This window comes from Triticum urartu, chromosome 2A, assembly GCF_056163025.1.
Source record: "Triticum urartu cultivar PI428250 chromosome 2A, HENAU_Tu73, whole genome shotgun sequence".
Classification (NCBI taxonomy): Eukaryota; Viridiplantae; Streptophyta; class Magnoliopsida; order Poales; family Poaceae; genus Triticum; species Triticum urartu.
In genome coordinates this window covers 352,997,308-353,016,473 of record NC_141874.1, presented here as the reverse complement: position 1 = coordinate 353,016,473, position 19,166 = coordinate 352,997,308, and the positions used below count along the sequence as shown (strand labels likewise).

At 44.0% G+C, this 19,166-nt stretch overlaps 1 protein-coding gene across 3 annotated transcripts; it reads right to left on the bottom strand.

Moving 5' to 3' along the window:
• Positions 1-1,412: 1,412 nt before the first annotated feature.
• Positions 1,413-18,944, bottom strand: LOC147985082 (uncharacterized). 3 transcript variants are annotated; one of them, XM_087543874.1, is made up of 4 exons: positions 18,542-18,944; positions 18,155-18,461; positions 4,546-8,229; positions 1,413-4,007 (listed from the first exon to the last, which is right to left on the bottom strand). In XM_087543874.1, exons 3-4 carry the CDS (start codon positions 5,599-5,601, stop codon positions 3,099-3,101), a joined length of 1,965 nt encoding a protein of 654 aa, XP_087400000.1. In that variant the 5' UTR covers positions 5,602-8,229; positions 18,155-18,461; positions 18,542-18,944; the 3' UTR covers positions 1,413-3,098. The 3 variants fall into 3 exon arrangements, 1 of the variants encoding a protein (XP_087400000.1); XR_015616454.1 differs by lacking the exons at positions 1,413-4,007; positions 4,546-8,229 and adding an exon at positions 8,247-10,194 and having other exon boundaries at positions 18,155-18,944; XR_015616453.1 differs by lacking the exons at positions 1,413-4,007; positions 4,546-8,229 and adding an exon at positions 15,798-17,386 and having other exon boundaries at positions 18,155-18,944.
• Between the last annotated feature and the right edge of the window lie 222 nt (positions 18,945-19,166).

Here is a 19,166-nt window from a genome sequence, read left to right as displayed (position 1 = left end):
AATTGTGGGTTTGGGAAGTAGTTGATGTAGTACCTATTACCTGTTGTATTACCTTTGGGAGTTACTCTGCGTTTGCCTATTATGCCATGCTATGCTAGTAGACGTGGATTGGGTGAGTGATATCCATGACAGATGTGAGTTTGTTAATTAATGGTTTATCTAAGGTGGCAACTTAAATACACATCTGGGTGGATTGAGGTACCTGAGTATTCCAGGATTGCCTGTTTTTCTTTCTGGACCGCCACCCAGGCCCAAACGGGTCATGAGATTTTTCATACTAGAAACATCTGTGTGCAGCCACAAGCTATTATGGGCTCTAGCATAGTTGATTAAGTCGTGCGAACTCTTACAGGGTGGAGTAGCAGATGTAGGGGAAAGTAGGTGTAACGGTCCATCCATCGTAAGGTGCCAGCGCTTCTGAAAGACTATGTCTCGGTCATCCGTTTCTCAAACACCATGTAGTGCGAGAAACCAAACGGAGGCGATCGAGTCTTGTGGGGAAAAGTGCGCAAACCTCTGAAGAGTGTATAAACTAATCATGGTTAGCCGTGTCCCCGGTTATGGACATCTTGAGTATCTAGTACTTGGATTATCATGTGAATCTCAACATGTTACTCTAAAATTTAATTTTGATGGGTTTTGTTTAATGATGACGCTTAATTGGGATTGAGAATGCTGTCAACCATTCTCAATGTTTAACAACTACCATGATAGTTAAATAAAATTTATTCCTTTGCAGTAGGGAAAAATTGGCTTTACGCAAAACTGTAACCATAGAGCTTTCCACCAGCCAAATATGCATATAGTATAGCTGTTTCATTCCATTACTCTCTATGTGTTACTTTGCCAGCATATTCCATGTGCTGACCCGTTTCGGGCTGCAACGTTATTGTTGCAGACTTTTTAGACGACGATTAAGGAGTTTTAGGTCGTGGTTCTATACTCAGTGATGCCGTTGGAGTTGATGGACTCACTTATCTTCCAAGCCTTCCGCTGTTATCGTTATTAGATGGCCTTAAGCCGTATTTATTGTAATAACTTCTCTATTGAGACACTCGATGTAATAAGTGTGTGATTGCTACTCTGTTATAAATCCTTCAAGTACTATGTGGTGTCAGCATTACTAATCCAGGGATGACACCTGAGCACAGAGATCAGACTGTTTGAGGTCTGGTCACTACACTGAGATTGCAATCTAAATGGACTATTGACCACACCAAGCTCAATGGAAATGTTTCGATGAGATAGATATCGTTTTCTGTGGGAGTCGACTTTGACGATCCGACTACGAACGTGCGAAGACAACGTCGAGGGTTATTGACCACGCCGGAGCACAATCAACCTGACCACGAGGGTCTATTTCCTGCGAGCAAACAAAGAACAAGCAAGAAACTGAGATTGCAATCTGGATATTGCGAATAAAAGAGGAAAGCTTCATTAATGAAGGCGGGGTTCTGTGACGTCTCGGTCTGGTCATTGGACACAAACTAAGTACGCGATGTTGCAACTTTGCCGAACTTTTAATCTGAACAAAACCCAAAGTCTAAACGACGCCGTAAGGGCTGTATATATGGAGGAAGAGGGGGGAATTTCGCGGCCATTGGAGGACGGGTCCGAAATCAACCCTAACTCTTGTTTCCCCACACATACGGACTCTAAAAACAGCCTATACTTAAGTATTTCGAAAATACATGGGCCTGGCCAAATAATAAGGTGACGCAACACCTACAATAGCCTCTGGACGAAATTTATGAAGTGGCATCTTGTATATTTCGTCCAAGGCTTCATGCACTCCTTATGGTGGCTTCAAAGTCCTGAAATCATCACTTGTAACTCCGTTCTTGATCCCCTTGCACATGCCATCATCTCCATGCTTGGTCTTGCTCCAGTGTTCATCCCTCTTATTCATGCCAGGCCCTTCATTTGTAAGCAAAACAAATGTATCCAATTTAGGCAGCATCATATTCTCATGAACATTGGAATCAGTACCAAGAAACGAAAGTACCTGATAATTCAATTGGTGTGCGCGAGCTCTAGTAATTGGTCCAGTATGTATAGCAGCAGGAGCTGTGGGTGTAACAATGGTATTGATGTCCTCATCATCCTCCCCTTCTTGAAATGAAGTCGTCCTCGCCGGAAGCTCATCTTCCTCACCCAAATAAGGCTTCAAACCTGCAATGTTAAAAGTGGGACTAACCCCAAAATCTGCAGGTAGCTCAAGTTTATATGCATTATCATTTATTTTCTCTAACACCTTAATAGGACCATCAACACGTGGCATTAGCTTTGATTTGCACAAATTAGGAAATCTATCCTTACGAAATGTAACCAAACAAGATCTCCAGGTGCAAACACAACATGTTTTCTACCCTTATCTCCACCAAGTTTATATTTAGCATTCATATGCTCAATGGTTTCCTTAGTTAACTCATGCATTTTTAAAATCAATTCAACATGTTCTTTAGCATCAAAATTAACCATCTCCGAAGACGGAAGGGGCAACAAATCAATAGGTGCACGAGGTAGGAAACCATACATAATTTCAAAAGGGCACATCTTAGTAGTAGAATGCAATGAACGATTATAAGAAAATTCAACATGAAGCAAGTATTCTTCCCACATTTTCTTATTATTCTTCAAAACAACCCTAAGCATAGTAGACAATGTTCTATTGACTACTTCAGTTTGTCCATCAGTTTGGGGGTGACAAGTAGTACTAAAAAGCAGTTTAGTTCCCAACTTAGCCCATAAACATCTCCAAAAGTGGCTAAGGAATTTAGTATCATGATCTGAAACAATGGTATTTGGCACACCATGCAAGCGAATAATTTCACGAAAGAACAAATCAACAACATTAACATCATCATTGCTTTTATGACATGGTATAAAGTGTGACATTTTCGAGAACCTATCCATGACAACAAATATGATATCCCTCCCCTTCTTTGTTCGAGGTAAACCTAAAACTAAGTCCATAGATATATCCTCCCAAGGAACACTAGGTATAGGCAAAGGCATATATAAATCATGAGGATTGAGTCGTGACTTAGCTTTTTGACTTGTAGTGCAGCGAGCAACAAAACGCTCAACATCCCGTCTCATCTTTGGCCAAAAGAAATATGTAGCAAATATATCATCCGTCTTCTTGCGCCAAAGTGTCCCATTAATCCTCCTCCATGTGCCTCCTTCAACAACAAAAGACGAACGGAGCCAGCTGGAATGCATAGCTTATTAGCACGAAACACAAATCCATCATTAGGAATGAACTTGTTCCAAGTTCTCACTTCCTTACAATTCTGCAATACATCTTTAAATTCAGCATCATGCACATATTGATCTTTGATGGTCTCCAAACCAAATATTTTAAATTCAAGTTGTGAAAGCATAGTATAATGATGAGACAATGCATCAACAATAACATTTTCTTTACCCTTCTTGTGTTTAATGACATAAGGGAATGTCTCAATGAATTCAACCCATTTAGCATGTCTACGGTTCAGTTTTGCTTGACTTTTAATGTGTTTCAAAGATTCATGATCAGAATGTATAACAAATTCCTTGGGAAATAAATAATGTTGCCATGTTTCTAAGGTCCGAACAAGAGCATATAATTCTTTATCATAAGTAGAATAGTTCAGACTAGGCCCACTCAATTTTTCAGAAAAGTATGCAACAGGTTTGCCATCTTGTAATAACACACCTCCTAATCCAATTCCAGTAGCATCACATTCAAGCTCAAAAGTCTTAATAAAATCAGGAAGTTGGAGTAAAGGAGCATGTGTCAACTTATCTTTCAATACCGTGAAGGCTTCTTCCTGTGCGGTACCCCAAACAAAAGGCACATCCTTCTTTGTAAGCTCATTGAGAGGTGCAGCAATGGTGCTGAAATCTCTCACAAAATGCCTATAGAAACCAGCAAGGCCAAGGACACTCCTCACTTGTGTGACCGTTTTGGGCTGCGGCCAACTCTCAATAGCTTCAATCTTGGCTTTATCAACTTCAATTCCCTATGGAGTAACAACATAGCTAAGAAAAGATGCTCGGTCGGTGCAAAAGATGCACTTTACAAGGTTACTAAACAAACGTGCATCACGTAGAGCAATAAAAATAGCACGTAATTTTCCAAATGTTCCTCCAAAGATTTGCTATAAATCAATATGTCATCAAAGTAAACTACCACAAATCGTCCAATGAAAGCATGTAAAACTTCATTCATTAACCTCATGAAAGTACTAGGTGCATTAGTGAACCCAAATGGCATGACTAACCACTCATATAATCCAAACTTAGTTTTAAATGCTGTTTTCCATTCATCTCCCAATTTCATACGAATTTGATGGTATCCACTACGCAAATCAACTTTGGAGAATATTGTAGAGCCACTCAATTCATCAAGCATATCATCTAGCCTAGGAATAGGATGACGATAACGAATAGTTATATTATTAATGCCTCTACAATCAACGCACATACGCGACGTACCATCCTTTTTCAGCACTAAAATGATAGGAACAGCACAACGACTAAGGGATTCGCGTATATAACCTTCTTGAGCAGTTCTTGTACTTGACTCATAATCTCCTTCATCTCCTCTGGATTGGTACGGTATGGTCCACGGTTGGGTAATGATGCACCGGGAATTAAGTCAATTTGATGCTCAATCCCTCGAATAGGTGGTAATCCCGGTGGCACATCTTGTGGAAAGACGTCAGCGAACTCCTGCAAAATGTTAGTGACAGCAGCAGGCAAAGAGGAAGGCACGTCCTCGAATGAAAATAATGCCTCTTTGCACACAAAAGCATAGCAAAGAGATTTGCTAAAATCTAGATCTTCAATACCAGATTTGGTGGCAAGTAAACATGCACTTTTGAATTTAATTTCAGAAGCAACACTAGATGGTTTATTATTAGGGTTCATTTGTTGCTCAAATTCTTTTGCCACAATCTGATTGTCACTCTTATTTTTCTCCTGTTTTGCTTTATTAGCTCTATTAATACCATCTTTCAAAATGGAATCAGGAGTCATAGGAAGCAAAGTAATATTTTTTTCCTTATGAACAAGAGAATATTGATTGTTTCTACCATGGTGTACAGAATTCTTATCAAATTGCCATGGTCTACCAAGTAATAAGGAACATGCTTGCATAGGTACCACATCAAAATCCACATAATCAGCATATGTAGCGATACTAAAATGCACACGAATAGTACGTGTTACCTTAACCTTGCCGCTGTTGTTGAACCATTGGATGTAGTAAGGATATGGATGTGGTCTTGTGGTGAGAGATAGCTTCTCCACCATCTCCATGCTAGACAAGTTATTGAAGCTCCCTCCATCTATGATGACGTGAACAGAACGTTCCTTCACAACTCCCTTTGTATGGAACAAATTATGCCTCTGGTTTTGCTCAGCTTGTGTAACCTGCACACTCAAAACACGTTGAGCAACTAAACATTCATACCTGTCAGCATCTTCAGCAGCCATGTATTGCGTCTCATGATTAGAATCATCTCCACCGTGTTCTTCATGTGTAATAAGAGACAAAGTCTCCTCATCATAGTCACTAGCGGACTCATACCCACCATCCTCAGTAACAATCATCACACGCTGAGATTTGCATTCTCTCGCAAAATGTCCTCTTCCCTTTCAACGACGACAAATAATATCACTTGTGTGCCCTGTTGATGCCATGGAAGAAGAAGAGCTCTGCACAGGTCCGGCAGGTGTGCTCTTGGCAGATATTGGTGTTTGTGGCTACTTTCTTGTATCACGGCTGGAGGTGGCACCTAATGGAGATGCTGGTGCAGTGGAAGTAGAGGATGCACGTGGTGTCCATGATGAAGATCGACCTGCGGAAAAGTTAGTTTGCGCCAATGCCTGTCGATCCTGCACTTCACGTTCAGCTTTACAAGCAAGATGGAATAAACGAGTGATATTAGTATACTCCTTATACTCTAGAATAGTCTGAATATCTCTATTTAATCCACCCATAAAACGTGCAAGCATAGCTTCATTCTCCTCAACAATACCACATCTAATCATGCCAGTTTGTAATTCCTGATAATATTCTTCTACGTAATTTTTTCCTTGTCTTAAACGTTGCAATTTTTGAAGTAATTCACGTTGATAATATGGCGGAACCCAACGAGTACGCATAGCAGTTTTCAAAGCAGCCCAAGTAGCTGGAATAGGATATAATCTACAATGCTCAGACCACCAAACACATGCAAAACTAGTGAAAGCTCAAACAGCAGCAGGAACACGTCTCTCCTCGGGATATTGTAAACATGTAAAACGTTGTTCAGTTCCTAACTCCCAAGTAATATATATATTAGGAACATATCTACCCTCAAATGGTGGAATATTCAATTTCAGTTAAGGAAGATGGTCATGATCTCGTACCTCATGTGGTGGTGCAGCCCTACCGTTGCGATGATATACCTGAGGACGACCTAGTGGTGGTGGTGCTGGTGGTTGCATGTAGTTCTGATTTTGATCAACCTTATCCTCGTAATGGTCCTCCACCTCTGCAGTAGCAGCAGGAGCTACAGAAGCCTCAACAACGGCACCAAAATTTTGCACAGGGTCAATGGGAACGCGCTGTGCTCGTCCCACTTGATTTGGAAGGCGACGTTGTTGTTGTTGTTGTAGAGGTGCATTAGCTGCAGTCGGTAGTGGTGGTGGAAGACGCGCGAGAAATTAATTAAACTTGTTATCGAGCTTTGTTTCGAATGCCTTCTCAATGCCATCTATCTTCTCCATGGCCTCGTCAAATCTATTTAGCACATCTTCCACCTGTCCACTCATCAGTTGCTGAAACTTATCATGTAACTCTTTGTTTGTCATGTTCTCCCAGTCAGTCTTTTCGGCTTGTGATCCTGCCATGGTTAGAAGCAATAGAAACACACAAGAATATGATCCTACAGACTACTAGGAAGTGGTGGTGATGGTGTGGTGGACAGTCACAAATCCGTCAAGCGAATCTCAAATTGTTACCAGTTCTTACCAAGCAGCAGGTGGTGATCAGCAACCGTTGTAGTCAAAACTCTCGAAGCTTGGATAGAGCGGTTACCAGGGAGAGTTAAACGCACAACGTAGATGTATGTGGAGCTGGGAAGGCTTATAATATGGTAGCAAAAAGGGGCAGCAATAATCAATTCAGATATGCAAAGTTAAATAAACGCTCAACGACGGTACTGTGTTGGTCCTAGGCTAGACCGTACTATAGACGCGAGCCTAAAACACTAACAAAATCATGGCGCTGCATGTAAACAAGAAAGGAGCACACTCTGGAATATTTTTTTTCACTTTTTTCTCTTTTTCTTTTGCTCCGCAACAATTTTTTTTCGAAAAAGTCTAATATGTCCTAAAAACTGCCTAGCCAAAATTTTCCAGACTTTTTTTTGCTCCGCAACAATTTTTTTCGAAAAAGTCTACAAATTTTTATTTTTTTTATGTTTGGAAATATTTTTCTTCTGCGAATAGCTCGGAAGTTGGGGAGTCCTACTCTATCACGACTCTGAGTATCGCGTGATCTGGAAATCGAAAACAAAGCAACAATTACTGGACTCTAAATAGGACTGGTGGCGGAGATGAATCTGGTGGAATCTCGGACTGGGGGCGGAGATGAATCTAGTGGAACTCAGACTGGTGGAGGATATATGTTGTAGGTGGACTCGGATTGGCGTGATGGCGACTGATATTTGGTGGCGGATATGGACTCAGATTGGCGGTGAATATGTGGTGGTGGTATATTGCAGCGGCGGTGAACTTGGTGCAGTGGTGGTATATGGCAGCAGCGATGATGATGATGCGGTGGTGATATATGGCAGCGGTGACGTGACAACTTGTGAACAGAACTCGAAACTCTAAAGGACTAGACGCTAAGACCAGCAACTTGGCACGATGATGCAACCGCAAATTCAACAAAGCAAATTCAGAAAAGATTATGCAAAGGCTCAGATTGGTTCGGATAGGATGAACTAACCCTAATCTTTTTTGGCTTTTTCATGGACTATAGGTATGAAGAACAGACTTGATCTAAACTACGAAAAGCTGTAAAATCTCACTGAGCAACCTGGAAATCTGATACCACTTGATAAAGGAGTCGACTTTGACGATCCGACTACGAACGTGCAAAGATGTCGCGCTTTAGCAATCGCTAAACCAACTTCCGAGGGTTATTGACCACGCTGGAGCACGATCAACCTGACCACGAGGGTCTATTTCCTGCAAGCAAACGAAGAACAAGCAAGAAACTAAGATTGCAATCTGGATATTGCAAATAAAATAGGAAAGCTTTATGAATGAAGGTGGGGTTCTGTGGCGTCTTGGTCTGGTCGTTGGACACAAACGAAGTTGGCAAAGTTGCAGCTATGGCGAACTTTTAATCTAAACAAAACCCAAAGTCTAAACGACGCCCTAAGGGTTGTATACATGGAGGAAGAGGGGGGAATTTAGTGGCCCTTGGAGGAGGGGTCCGAAATCAACCCTATGTAACATCCACAATGCGGCTATATCTCCCACGTGTCGGGGCACGACTTAGAGGCATAGCCGCATGGTAGGTTTGCCACAAGAGGGGTAATCTTCAGACAATCCCATGTACTGAATAGAAAGGGATAAAGAGTTGGCTTACAATCGCCACTTCACACAAATACAAGTTAAACATACATCATCCAGAATACAATCAAGGTCCGACTACGTAACCAAAATAAAAGGAAGACAACCCCAAAAGCTAGATCCCCGATTGTCCCAACTGGGCTCCACTACTGATCAAACGGAAACGAAACAACACAATGAACAAGATCTTCCTCGAGCTCCCACTTGAGCTCGGTTGCGTCATCTGCACTGGTACCATCGGCACCTGCAACTGTTTGGAAGTATCTGTGAGTCAGGAGGACTCAGCAATCTCACACCCACTAGATCAAGAATATTTAAGCTTATGGGTAGGAAAGGGGGTAGTGAGGTGGATCTGCAAAAAGCACTAAGCATATATCGTGGCTAACTTATGCAAATAAGAGCGAGAAGAGAAGCAACGCAATGGCCGAGAAGCTAGAAGTGATCAAGAAGTGATCCTGAAACTACTTACGTTCAAGCATAACACAAGAACCGTGTTCACTTCCCGGACTCCGCCGAGAAGAGACCATCACGGCTACACACGCGGTTGATGCATTTTAATTAAATTAAGTGTCAAGTTCTCTACAACCGGACATTAGCAAATTCCCATCTGCCCATAACCGCGGGCACAGCTTTTGAAAGTTCAAACCCTGTAGGGGTGTCCCAACTTAGCCCATCACAAGCTCTCACGATCAACGGAGGATATTTCTTCTCCCGAGAAGACCCAATCAGTCTCAGAATCCCGGTTACAAGACATTTCGACAATGGTAAAACAAGACCAGCAAGACTGCCCGATGCGCCGACATCCTGATAGGAGCTGCACATATCTCGTTCTCAGGGCAACACCGGCTGAACACTACATACAACTAAAACCAACCCTCAAGTTTCCCCGAGGTGGCATTGCAAGTGGCTCTATTTCAGACCAACACCTAGAGAAGCACTGGCCCGGGGGGGTTAAAATAAAGATGACCCTCGGGAACGTGACTCCCAAGGGAAAAGTAGGTGGTGGAGAGGAAAATGGTAAAACCAAGGTTGGGCCTTGCTGGAGGAGTTTTATTCAGAGAGAACTATCAAGGGGTCCCCATAACACCCAACTATGTAAGGAACGCAAAATCAAGGAACATAACACCGGTATGACGGAAACTATGGCGGCAAGAGTGGAACAAAACACTAGGCATAAGGCCCAGCCTTCCACCCTTTACCAAGTTTATATATGCATTAATTAAATAATAGATATTGTGATATCCCAACATATCCATGTTCCAACATGGAACAAACTTCATCTTCACCTGCAACTAGCAACGCTATAAGAGGGGCTGAGAAAGCGGTAACATAGCCAAACAACGGTTTGCTAGGAAAGGTGGGTTAGAGGCTTGACATGGCAATATGGGAGGAATGATATAGCAAGTGGTAGGTATCACGGTATAGCAATAGAGAGATCAACTAGCAAGCAAAGATAGAAGTGATTTCGAGGGTATGGTCATCTTGCCTGAGATCCCGCAAGGAAGAAGAACGAGTCCATGAAGAAGACAAACGGACGTAGTCGAACGGATCCTCACAAACGCGACGTTATCAGAACTACTCCGAAGAAGCAACACCGGAAAGAAGCAAACAACATAGTAAACAACCACCACTTAAGCATGGCATGATGCACAACCAAGTATGATGCATGTCCAGTTTAATTATGCATGACACGGCAAACTGCACAAGCAATCCTACAAATTAAGTGGAGCTCAATATGCAACGATTTGCATATTGACGGAACACCACAAGACTTATTTAGTTCTCTCTTGGTTATGTGCTCAACAATATCAAATGTTGGTTAGCATGTCAAGAGGTGAAGCATAAGAAAAACTACCTATCTAGGCAAGTTTAAATGAGACTGGAACAACAAACAACAATTCCGGTAAATCCTCATGTGTAAATTTATGGATTTGGTACTATTCTGCCCTAAACCATATTTTAGAGTTTTTAAACATGCAATATGAGTGCACCATGTTAAACTAGGCATTTTTATACCCCATTTACATATAAAGTTTATTAAATTTGGAGCTACGGTTAATTAGTTATGAAATAAAGCATTTTAACATGGCGTATGAGCAAATTAATGCAACCAGTAGTTTAAACATTTTAAACATGGATGAAAGTTGGATATTGTGAAACTAGATGAAAATCTAGTCATTTTTCATATATAAATCATTTTAAACCGATGCACGGTTGTGGAGTTATTAAATGCATGAAGTCTAGGGACTATTCTGCAAAACTGAAATTCCCTGGAAAAAAAAGACAGAATCGCTGGAACAGGAAAAACCCATAACGGTCCGAATCTGACTAGCCAAGCAGAACAGAAAAAAGGAGGGCACAAGGGGGGTGGCCTCACCATGGGCCAGGCCCAGTCGGCCCAGGAGACGGAAGACGCTGCTGGGCCTTGCTGGAGAGGTTAACGCACGACATGGCTTTCATCATATCGTTCCAGCAGTTGTAGGCGGCAGTGGGACTTGCGGCGAGGGCAGACGATGGGACGACCACCGGCGGCAGGGACGAGGTTGGTGGAGCCGGGAACGGGCGGATCTGGCCTGCGGCTCTCCAGATCCGGGCGATGGCGCGACGGACATAGCTTCAAGCTGCGCTACACAACGGGCGGCCATGGCGGGCTCGGTTCCTGCGCGGGGAACAGAGAGAGAGATGAGGGAGAGGGAGGACGAAGGGAAAGAGAGAGAGAGGGAGATTGATCTGGCCTGGGGTCACCAGCGGCGGCTCCTGGTCGCCGGAGTTCGCCCCGGCGCGGTGTGAGGCGACGCAAGCGACGGGGACGAGCGGGAGGGAGCTCGGGGCAAGGGCGCCTGCAGGGCTGCGTGCGCACGGCGGCGGATTGGGCCCGGTTTTGGCCCAGGGCGGGCCTCGCTCGGGCTTCGGCGGGCCCTCGGCCATGGGACGGGGAGGCAGGGCGACATGGCGCGCGCAGGTTGGAGGAGGGCACGGTCAGGTGGCGGCGGGGCTAATGGAGGCGCGACAAGTGGTGGCAGAGGACTTCGCCGGCGCGGAAATGGAGGAGAAGGTGGGAGGAGGCTGGCGGCTGGTGGTTGGGCAGCGCGGAAAACGAGGGAGGCTAGGGTTTTGACAGAAATGGAAGGGGGAGGCCGTCCATTTATAGGCAGGGGCTAGGAGAGGGGGTTTTAGTCCATTTTTGGACTGTTCGATCACCATCTGGCGGTCCAAAACGGAGAGGGGTAGCAGAGGTGGGCTAGTGGGCTGTGTAGAGGGCCATGGCTGAGAGAAGAGAAGAGAGAGAGAGGCCCGATGACTGTTTCCGGAGACCGAAAACGTCCGATGATTTGACCGACTATAATGTCGCTATAGTTATCCATTGGGGCGTCAAACGAACTCCGAATGCTATGAAACTTGACAGGGGGCCTACTGACAACATAACAACACCGCATGCCAACTTTCAACCCATTCGGAGAACATATTCCAGCCACTTACAAAATAATATTTCGGACGTGCCGCGGGCGCGTGCAAGTGTGTCTGGGCTCAGAACGGACAATAGACGGAACTAGGGGAACCCGGACGAATGCAAGTTTTGAAAACATGATGATGCAATGCACATGATGACATGGCAAGATGCAACACGCAAGAAAATGACATGGCAAAGACAGCGAATAACTGGAAGACACCTGGCGCAACGGTCTCGGGGCGTTACAACACTGCACCACTACAAGAGGATCTCTTCCCGAGATCTAGGATGACACTGGAGAGAAATGGAAGATGAAGAGGTAAAACAAAGTTGCTTCTTGGACAAACGAGTGAAACGATGAACATTGAGAGGTTAAACCATTTTTAGAAAAGAAAACAACGGAGATGATCGAAGTTGAAAACACTCGTTAGAAAAGAGGAACAAGGAAGAACAAATTCGGATAGCACTCCGGTTGAAAAGAGATGTAAGACTTGATAAGATGAAAAGAGCTTGAGCAGAGGGCACAAGACCCCGGTTGAATGGATAAGCAACGAAAAGAACATGATCTTTGACAAAAATGAGATAATGGGTTGAATAGAACAACAATACAATGCCTCCGGAACGAATGTAAGAATGGAATCAAAAGAACGGAGGGGAAAACAACATCTTATACCTCAAATGAGCTTGAAAAGCATCTTTAGGAGAAGGGTCGAACGGAGTTGTTGGAAAACCAACAACGAAAATAACAAGGTTGTAGTGGGCTTGTGGAGAACAACTCAAAACTATGAGGTGAAATTCTAGCACTAACGGAAACAATAGATTGGATTGATTTCAACAAGGAGACGAGAAACTTATTTCACCAGGAGGATAAATGAAGAACTTGGGTCATTTATAAGCACCATAAATAGCAACAATCCTTAGGGAAAGCTTTAGGTGAAATATAACCCAAGATACTCCAATGAAGACATTGATGGGTTGCAAAGGATCTCATGAACGAATTGAAAATGGCGGGTTTAAAATATGTCATTCCAGACAACTTGTGAACCATGAAACACTAAGCAATTGTCAAAATGACATAACACCACCTCAAAAGATATGGTAGAATGAATTGCGCTTCGGAATGCAAGATGAATAATACTTGAGCTCCTCTGAAAAGAATCTCGATGAACACTTCGAGAAGGAATTAAATCCTTGATGAACCACCATGTAGAGCCTCAATGAAGAATTCCGGTAATAAAAGAATGATAAAAAAGAAGTGAAGGATGAAAGAATAAGATTGAGGCCTTGCAATGATTGGATGAAGCTTTGAAATGATATAATCGAGAACAACTTGGCACTCCGGAAAGGAAGATGACCAAATGAAATCAAGAATTTTGATGAGCCTCCGAAATAAGGAAATAATCGCTTGGATGAAACAAGAATAAGAATTACATTATGCTTATCCTTCATCAATTTAGATTGATGACAAGCAACAGATTTAGCATATTACTTATTCTCATAGAAAGGATTGGGGAAATACATAGCGCAAACTTGAGAAGGTCTTCGACGAACCACTGGTAGGATTTGGAAACAAACGAATGAATAGATATGATAACGAAGGAAGAGAAATCTAGAACGAACCACCGTAAGAATTGAAAATGAACGAAGAAAAGATAAAGAAACACCGGGAAGAATTAGCAAATGAACGAAGATGCTTGAGAGAATTTAGATACAAGTGAACAAAGAGATCATGAACTGACTAGAGAATACTTGGATGATGCACTGGTAAGATTTGGAGAACGAGAGCTGAAAGATGGAATGAATAATTCTGAGATGATGGGCTTTGGACGAATCAAACTGAAAAGACTCCTGAATTGCTCCGGATAGGTGAAAAGAATTCTCACAATCGAAAACAATTATGAGAGGATGGCATCAAGCTAGAACCAAGAATCTTGATGAGAATGGAGCAAGATTTAAGGGAAACTCTTCTTTAGTCTTCAAATGCAGAGAATGACGATGAGAAACACCACCACGAATTGTTGAGATACTCCGAGATGACGAATAGAAAGGTTGAGCCAACGACGAATATTTTTGAAAGATCTTGGATAAATACAAATGACTGATGCTAATTCATTCTTATGTCAAACTTGGAGAAGAATTTGAGAGTAACTTCGAGAAAATAGAAGAGTCAGGTAAGATCCTGGGAAAAGACCTATGGGTTAGGGCCCACTCAAAAGATACACCATTGAACGATTTAAAAGAGAGATTGTGCCGGTTGAATTAAATGTCTTGAAAGAGATAACAACCTCGAAAGAGCTTGAACGAATGCAGAGTGGAAACACGAATCTTCGAGATATCTTCAGCACTCCGGAACAATTGAATAGCAAGCGGGGAATGATTATGAGGTGCACCGACATGAGAAAAACATTTGAAAGGAGGAAAAGGATATGATCAACAACGCTTGACTTGAATCCACCGGAGAATAAAAGAATGAAGAATTATACACTTGAAGCTCCGTTAGTATCTTCCTGAGAATCACCAGATAAGAACATTGACAGAAAAGAATGGAGAGGCTTCCCATCAATAAAATGATACTTGATTAAGAAATCCGAGTCCTTGACGAAAAAGGGTGGGAAGGCGGGAAAACAAAGGCAACATGGGACGGATGAAACAAACAACGTTGAGAAGACTTAGAGTTGATCTTGCAGATGTCAAGAATGATCGGATCCACTTGAAGAGGAGCACACCGGTTGAGAAGAAATTGACATGACAAACTCGGTGATCAAGAAGGATTGGTATTCACATAGAAGTGTGAGAACACCACTTAGAAAGGTATGGAATCAACACTTGACATTGAAGCAACTCTAATAGCACAACTCAAAACAAAACAAAGGATTGGCTTGCAAAATAAGCTGGAAACAAACATATGATAGATCCCATATCGTATCATATGTCTGTTGGAAAGAATTCCTACGTGATACTTGAATTCCCACTTGTAAGCTCCCGAAACTTTCTGGTTATGCAATCAGGTGATGGGGATACAGGGGAAGCATAATATCTCACCCAAACTAACAATTCCTACATCCAGCTGTATCCATCCTTCAACACATAACCAAGAAACCTTCGGAAATCGTATACCTCAACCTTCGAAAAGCATCCGTTATACGAGTTATGGCAATACTCCCAAACTCCCGCCCTAGTACTGGGTGGCATCGTGGTTATCTCACCAACAATTACATAAAAGAGATTTTCGATGTCGGTGAAACTCAGGTATTCCAGAACAGCAACGATAAAATTTTGACGGCAACACCTCGGAGCTCAACTCCCCAGGACACTGCCACAACCCCTAAATGTCAGTAGGCACCAAGAACAATGTTCTCGTCACAAAACCATCGGAACAATTCCAAGATACCCGCGTGATCCTAATTTTTTTTCATGAAATTTGAGGAGATAAGAGTCAAAACTCTACATCAGGAGGCCTCACCAGAGCAACGAAGGGACTAAGGAGTAAAAAGAATCCTACTCTCTGATATATATAATTCTATAAGACTCAAAACATTTTCTTCTAGACTCAACAACGTCAGCGAATCAATCAGGCAGGGGGCTCCTAAGTCGGGGAAGGCTCTGATTACCAACTTGTAACACCCATAATGCGACTATATCTCCCACGTGTTGGGGCACGACTTAGAGGCATAGCCGCAGGGTAGGTTTGTCGCAAGAGGTGTAATCTTCACACAATCCCATGTACTAATTAGAAAGGGATAAAGAGTTGGCTTAAAATTGCCACTTCACACAAATACAAGTTAAACATACATCATCTAGAATAGAATCAAGGTCCGACCACGGAACCAAAATAAAAGGAAGACAACCCCAAAAGCTAGATCCCCGATCGTCCCAACTGGGCTCCACTACTGATCAAATGGAAACGAAACAACACAATGAACAAGATATTCCTCGAGCTCCCACTTGAGCTCGGTTGCGTCATCTGCACTGGTACCATGGGCACCTGCAACTGTTTGGAAGTATCTATGAGTCACGAGGACTCAGCAATCTCACACCTGCGAGATCAAGACTATTTAAGCTTATGGGTGGGAAAGGGGGTAGTGAGGTGGAGCTGTAGCAAGCACTAAGAATATATGGTGGCTAACTTACGCAAATAAGAGCGAGAAGAGAAGCAACGCAACGGTCGAGAAGCAAGAAGTGACCAAGAAGTGATCCTGAAACTACTAACGTTCAAGCATAACACAAGAACCGTGTTCACTTCCCAGACTCCGGCGAGAAGAGACCATCACGGCTACACACGCGGTTGATGCATTTTAATTAAATTAAGTGTCAAGTTCTCTACAAACGGACATTAACAAATTCCAATCTGCCCATAACCGCGGGCACGACTTTCGAAAGTTCAAATCCTGCAGGGGTGTCCCAACTTAGCACATCACAAGCTCTCACGGTAAACGAAGGATATTCCTTCTCCCGAGAAGACCCGATCAGTTTCGGAATCCCGGTTACAAGACATTTCGACAATGGTGAAACAAGACCAGCAAGACCGCCCGATGCGCCGACATCCTGATAGGAGCTGCACATATTTCGTTCTTAGGGCAACACCGGATGAACACTACGTACAACTAAAACCAACCCTCAAGTTTCCCCGCGGTGGCGCTGCAAGTGGCTCTGTTTCGGACCAACACTTAGAGAAGCACTGGCCCGAGGCGGTTAAAATAAAGATGACCCTTGGGAGCGCGACTCCCAAGGGAAAAGTAGGTGGTGGTGAGGCAAATGGTAAAACCAAGGTTCGGCCTTGCTAGAGTTTTATTCAAAGCAAACTGTCAAGGGGTCCCCATAACACCCAACCGTGTAAGGAACACAAAATCAAGGAACATAACACCGGTATGACGGAAACTAGGGCGGCAAGAGTGGAACAAAACACCAGGCATATGGCCGAGCCTTCCACCCTTTACCTAGTATATAGATGCATTAATTAAAATAATAGATATTGTGATATCCCAACATATCCATGTTCCAACATGGAACAAACTTCATCTTCACCTGCAACTATAGCAACGCTATAAGAGGGGCTGAGCAAGCGGTAACATAGCCAAACAACGGTTTGCTAGGAAAGGTGGGTTAGAGGCTTGACATGGCAATATGGGAGGCATGATATAACAAGTGGTAGGTATCGCGGCATAGCAATAGAGCGATCAACTAGCAAGCAAATATAGAAGTGATTTCGAGGGTATTGTCATCTTTCCTGAGATCCCGCAAGGAAGAAGAACGAGTCCATGAAGAAGACAAACGGACATAGTCGAACGGATCCTCACAAACACGACGTTATCGGAACTAGCCCGAAGAAGCAACACCGGAAAGAAGCAAACAACATAGTAAACAACCACCAGATAAGCATGGCATTATGCACAACCAACTATGATGCATGTCCCGTTTAATTATGCATGACATGGCAAAGTGCACAAGCAATCCTACAAATTAAGTGGAACACCACATGACTTATTTAGTTCTCTCTCGGTTATATACTCAACAATATTAAATGTTGGTTAGCATGGAAAGAGGTGAAGCATAAGAAAAACTACCTATCTAGGCAAGTTTAAATGAGGCCGGAACAACAAACAACAATTATGGTAAATCCTCATGTGCAAATTTATGGATTTGGTACTGTTCTGCCCTAAACCATATTTTAGATTTATTAAACATGCAAGATTAGTGCACCATGTTAAACTCGGCATTTTTCTACCCCATTTACATATAAAGTTTATGAAATTTGGAGCTACGGTTAATTAGTTATGAAATAAAGCATTTTAACATGGCATATGAGCAAATTAATGCAACCAGCAGTTTAAACATTTTAAACATGGATGAAAGTTGGATATTGTGAAACTAGATGAAAATCTAGTAATTTTTCATATATAAATCATTTTAAACCGATGCGCGGTTGTGGAGTTATTAAATGCATGAAGTCTAGGGACTATTCTGTAAAACTGAAATTCCCTGAAAAAAGACAAAATCGCTGGAACAGGAAAAACCCATAACGGGCTAAATCTGACTAGCCCAGCAGAACGGAAAAAAAGGAGGGCACAATGGGGGTGGCCTCACCATGGGCCAGGCCCAGCCGACACAGCAGAGGAGGAGAAGGGCCGGTCCAGGAGACGGAGGACACTGCTGGGCCTCGCTGGAGAGGTCAACGCACGGCGTGGCATTAGTCGTCTCATTCCAGCAGTTGCAGGCGGCAGCCGGACTTCCGGTGAGGGCAGACGACAGGACGACCACCGGCGGCAGGGACGAGGTCGAGGGAGCCGGGAACGGGCAGATCCGGCCTGCGACTCTCCAGATCCGGGCGACGGCGCGACGGGCGGAGCTTCAAGCTGCGCTACACACCGAGCGGCCATGGCGGGCTCGGTTCCTGCGCAGGGAACAGAGAGCGAGATGAGGGAGAGGGAGGACGAAGGGAAAGAGAGAGACATAGAGAGAGACGGATCTGGCCTGGGGTCACCAGTAGCGGCTCCTAGTCGCCGGAGATCGCCCCGGCGCGGTGTGAGGTGACGCAAGCGACGGGGACGAGCAGGAGGGAGCTCGGGGCAAGGGCGCCTGCGGGCCTGGGTGCACGCGGCGGTGGATCGGACCCGGTTGTGGCCCGGGGCGAGCCTCGCTCGGGCTTCGGCAGGCCCTCTGTTATGGGACGGGGAGGCAGGGCGACGTGGCACGCATAAGTTGGAGGAGGGCACAGTCAGGTGGCGGTGGGGCTAATGGAGGTGCGACAAGTGGCGGCGGAGGACTTGACCGATGCAGAAATGGAGGAGACGGTGGGAGGAGGCTGGCGGCTGGTGGTTGGGCGGCACGGAAAACGAGGGAGGCTAGGGTTTTGACAGAAATGGAAGGGGGAGGCCGTCCATTCATAGGCAAGGGGCTAGGAGAGGGGGTTTTAGTCCATTTTTGGACTGTTCGATCGCCATCTGGTGGTCCAAAATGGAGAGGGGTAGCAAAGGTGGGCTAGTGGGCTGTGTAGAGGGCCATCGACTGAGAGAGGAGAAGAGAGAGAGGCCCGGCGACTGTTTGCGGAGACCGAAACGTCCGGCAATTTGACCGACTATAATGTCGCTATAGTTAT